Source organism: Lipotes vexillifer, unplaced genomic scaffold (assembly GCF_000442215.2).
Source record: "Lipotes vexillifer unplaced genomic scaffold, Lipotes_vexillifer_v1.1 scaffold496, whole genome shotgun sequence".
Lineage (NCBI taxonomy): Eukaryota > Metazoa > Chordata > Mammalia > Artiodactyla > Lipotidae > Lipotes > Lipotes vexillifer.
In genome coordinates, this window is record NW_006786690.1 from 6,793,161 (window position 1) to 6,798,020 (window position 4,860).

At 56.1% G+C, this 4,860-nt stretch overlaps 1 protein-coding gene and 1 non-coding gene across 2 annotated transcripts in view; one reads left to right on the forward strand and one right to left on the reverse strand.

Moving 5' to 3' along the window:
- Window positions 1-4,540, reverse strand: part of PLA2G2F (phospholipase A2 group IIF) — a 7,594-nt gene extending 3,054 nt beyond the window's left edge. The window contains 4 exon segments of the mRNA XM_007459313.1: window positions 933-970; window positions 973-1,079; window positions 3,565-3,629; window positions 4,425-4,540. Of these exon segments, the coding sequence (XP_007459375.1) occupies window positions 933-970; window positions 973-1,079; window positions 3,565-3,629; window positions 4,425-4,540 (326 nt within the window).
- On the forward strand, window positions 562-634 carry TRNAE-UUC (transfer RNA glutamic acid (anticodon UUC)). The gene has a single exon. It is a non-coding gene; the product is annotated as a tRNA-Glu (tRNA).
- Window positions 4,541-4,860: the final 320 nt, after the last annotated feature.

Sequence of the window (4,860 nt, forward strand, 5' to 3'; positions counted from 1 at the left end):
GCCTTCCCCCCCCCCCCACCCCCTGGAGCCCTGGCTGCAGCTGCAGGAGGGGTCAGGTGGGAGGGAGGGGCCTGGGTCAAGTCAAAGTAGGAAGAGACCAGCTAGATGCAGGGGCTATACCTGGCTGTGCACGATGGCCAGGGAGACACAAAGGCCTGGAGAGTTAAGTGGGGCTCGGGGATGGGGGACAGGAAGCAAATGTGGTGTGGCTGTCCCATCCCCTCTAGTGGAGGGCAGGCAATTAGTCAACATGCATTTATGAAGCCTCCACTGATACCAGACTTGGTGCTGGCTGCTTCGGGGAGAGACAGGAGCAAAGGATAAGCCACGGCTTCCAGGAACTCCCAGTCTGATGGAGGAAGCACAGTCCTGTCCACCTGAGCCTCCAGTCTAAGGGGCCAGTGGTCACAGCCCTTGCCTTTGTCAAGTATAAGCTGTGTGACTTGCTCTCATGTGTATTTGGAGGCAGGTCAAAGGCTCCTTCTGGTGAGAACGGAAGTTCAAATGCCTCCAAGCCCAAGACCTTGGAAAGGGACGATAGAAAGTGTCCAAGATGGGACTTCCCTGGCAGTCCAGTGGTTAGGACTCTGCACTTTCACTGCCGAGGGCCCAGGTTCAATCCCTGGTTGGGGAACTGAGATGCCACAAGCCTCGCGGCCAAAAGAAATAAAAATAAAATAAAATAAACATGCCAATGATAGAATTAAAAAAAAACCCCACAATGTTATACACTTTTTAAAAAATGAAAGAAAATAAAAAATATCCAAGACGGTTGAGGAGGACATGGGTCAAAGTTCAGGCTTCTGGCCACTAACTCATCAAACAAGCCTCCTCCTTGGGGGAAGGGGCCTCTCCCACCTCTCAGAGATGGAGACAGTCTGACCTTCACCGTCCCTGCCCGGTTCCAGCAGCCCAGACTCTCCAGGACCTACCAGTGCACCTCATCCATCGGCAGGCCATGCCCCACCACCTCCCGCAGTAGCAGCCATAGCCCACGAAGGACAAGATGGCGTTCATCCCTGTGTTGGCTTCCACCATGGACCTGAGGTTGAGCAGGCTGCTGTGGGCCGCGGGCAGGACTGCGAGAGAACCCAGGGGGTGCTGTGAGTTCCCTGCCCTGTGCGTGATCTCTTCTGTTTGACTGGCTGTCCTTCCAACACCCCATGGCTGGGGAAAGGGGAAGGGACAGCGGGAGCAGGAGAGGGAGAGCAGAGCAGGAGGGTGCAATCTACAAAGCAGCTGGTATGGCGCGTTACACACATCCTTACACTGAGCCCTGTGGCCCTGAGAATATAATAATAGTATTTGCTAGGCACTGTCCTATGCCCCTTGCATGCATTAACTCATCAAGTACTCCCTGCAACCCTACAGAGTGCTGATATTATCCCCATTTTACAGATGAGGAGACTGAGACCCAGAGCGTATAGTAACTTCCCCAAGAAGACAGGGTTGAAAAGAGGTGAAGCAGAATTTGGACCCAGCCATTGAGAGCCCAGTGCCTTATACACTCTAAGGGGCTTCACAAATGCCACATGCTCTTCTGAACCCGATTCTGGGCCCTTCTGGCTTGGCCTGGCTCCTCTGCTTCCAGCAGGGACTCAGCGTCCCCACATGGCCCTGGGACCAGTGCATCATTCAATGAACACACACACACACACACACACACACACACGTATATATTTCTTCCCCTTTGTCCTTGTCTCACAGGTAGTGCAACAACCTTTCCTACACCAGCAAAATCAGCTTCCCGGCATCCTCAGGCCGCTCACCCCAGGGACATATTCTCCCCTCCCCTGCTTCCCTGCCTCCTGGGCTCCCAGATGTGCTGACTCACTGCTGAGTCAACATCGAGCCTGGCATTTGGATCCTTACCTGGGTGAGGCCGCCACCCACACAGGCTGGAGGGCCGCTGTCATCCCATTTTATGGATGAGCAAACTGAGGTTCAGAAAGGTGAAGCTTTGCCCAGGTCATTCAGCCTGGAAGTGGCAGAGCCCAGACCTGAACCCAGGTTTGTGTGCCCCAGAGCTGGGATGCCTCCCCCACCCCGGGCTTCTCCATCTGTGCCCGGGGCTAGGCACCCAGTTCAGCCTAACCCTAACTCTCTCCACATCCCCCATCCAGCTCCACGGCCTGAAAGAGGAAATGTACTGGGAGAGGGAGGAAGCTAAGAATTTCAGAAACGGAGACTGGATGGAAACCCAAAGGCCGAAATTACTTGTTTCTGGAGACGTGGTTGTCCAACATCGCTAGTGATGACAAGTGACTCACCACCTCCACATGCCTCAGTGGGAAGAGCACAGACTTTGGAGTCAGACAGAGGCAGGCCCAGAACTAAAGCTCCCTGGGGCTCTGTTTTCCCATCTGCAAAATGGGAATAACAATCCCAGCCCCCCAGAGATCGGGCAGGCCCGCGCCCAGCTCGGGGCCTGGCAAGCACCAGACCCTCGCTCTCCCCATGGTGCCCCCTCCCAGGATTTGTTGGGCCCCTGGGCCAGGCCTGCCCTTCCCCTATACCTCCCACACTCATACAGTCTCACAAGCAGACCCACACTCACCCCCCCATGCCCATACACACGCACACGCACTCCCACTCTCACACACACACAGCACCCAAAGTGGCCACGTGCACATTCCACTCCGAGCGGAAGGAACAAAACCTGCATTCACTCAGGCTGCAGCCTCTGTCCCAGGCCCCTGGGCCGGGCTGAACTCGAGGGGTTACGTTCTAAATAACAAGTCACTTCGCCTGAATTCAACCAACTGTTTCTCACTTCTGGCCACATTTGACCTTATTCCGTTTCTGATATTTTCTTCCTTTGTCTGAAACTTGGCTGGGTTCAGGGAATGCTGAACAGGTGGACAGAAAGCCAGCGGGACATTCAGCCCATCTTCCGCCTACACAGGGCAACTGCCACCAGGACGCCTGCCTGTGTGTCAGAAGCCTCGGCTGTCCGGGGGGTGGGGCCCCCCAGAAAGAAGAAGGGAAAAGGCCCCCAGACCTGCTCCATGTCTTCCGGTATATCTCACACCCAGACACTGCTACACACCTGCCGTGCAAAGATATGTACAGCCTACTTTCATATACACGCTCTAGAGACACACACGCCACTGTGAACACACACTTACACAACATCCTGATGTGTGTAACACACACAGACATCACCACGTGCTCGGACACACTCACACACACATAGATACATGCGGCTATCCCCACACAAGCTCACTAGCTCTGGGTGTACACATGTACACAAACACGTTTTCCTATGTACACAAGCACCCTGGTGTCCCTAAGTGCCCTGACGCCAAGCCACCACCACCACTTTACGATGTTTGCTCAGCTGTGGGCCCTGCACCCTTGAGGCTCGTAAATAGTAAATGCCGACCGCCCGGGTATGTTTACAGGTGCCTGGAGGAGTAAAGAGCCCCAAAGAGGGGATGAAGCCAGGCAGGGGCAGAGCCAGGAAGCAGAGACCCAATGGCAGGCCTGAGGTCCTGTGGCCCGTGGGTGAGTCCCAGCAGAAAGGCTGTGGGTGTCGGGAAAGAAGGAGGAGTTTCCCAGCACCTTCAGTCACCACAGCTGTGGCCAGGATGGCGATGGTGATGAACATCTTCATCCCCAGGTAAGACCTGAGACAGGAAGAAACCCTGGTCTTGGGTCCGTCCCTTCCCCCTGCGTGCGGTTCCTGGCCTGCGGCTCCCTCCTGGGCCTCCTTACAGGTGTGGTCAACACCATCTCTTTTTGTTTTGTTTTGTTTTGTTTTGCGGTACGCGGGCCTCTCACTGTCGGGGCCTCTCCCGTTGCGGAGCACAGGCTCCGGATGCGCAGGCTCAGCGGCCATGGCTCACGGGCCATCTCTTGATGCCCCATTTCCTGCTGCCCTTGCCTCGTGATTAGCTCCTCCAGGAAGATCTGAGCACCTCCCACTTGCCTGCACCTCCTGGAGGGACAGCCCCCAGGATGACAGAGCCCAGAGGCACCAGGAGCCTCCTTCCCTCCCACTCTGAGCAAGAATCAGCTTCCAAGACAGGGAGCTCTTGTCTCATGGAGTTGGACCTTGTCACAGATCAGAACCAACCCCCTTCCAAATGCACGCCAGGGAGTCACGTGACCCAACCTGCTGGCTGCCTCTTGCTCCAGGAGCCAAGAGACCTGGGTCCCTGGGTTCTAGCTGCAGCTCTACTTCCAAAATGCTGTGTGATCATCCATAGATCCCTTAGTCTCTCTGGGCCTCAAGTGCCTATAAGGATTAGCTAGATGATCCCAAAGGCCCTTGTAGTGCTAAAAATGCAATGACATATCTCAGCCACCAGCAGAGACTCAGAGCTCTCCTTTCTGAAGAAATGGATTCTAGGAGCCAGTTCCCCACCCTCATCCCTGCTGCTCTCCGAGGAGGGCTCCATCCCACGGAAGCAGACATGTACCTGGAGTTTCTCAAAGGAGAAGAGGCCCTGAGGCTCGGGCCCCTCCACCCAGAGGGGTGTCTAACCAGCCCCTTCTTCCTGAACTCTTTGGGGTTGGCCTGAGCCCCATCTGCCATGTTCCGGGTTCTGGGGGTCCAGGAACATAGGGCTCTCAAGGAGAGCCGCGATCCACCCCAAAGTCTCAGGGGAGCAGGCCCCAGCTTCTCGCTGTTGCAGTGGCAGAGTAGTGCCGGGGCAAGGCCCCAGGGCAGGACGCAGGTGACACATGGCCTAGAAAAAGGAGGCTCCACCTCCCCCCAGGCCCTGCCCACAGCTGCCTGGTAACTCCCAGTCCAGGGTGCTCTGGGCCTGCGGGGCGTGGGAGTGGATGCAGCTGAAGAGGGGGTGGCCCTTCCCCCGGCGTCTGAAAGGAAATTAGCCCAAAGTTCTCTCTCTT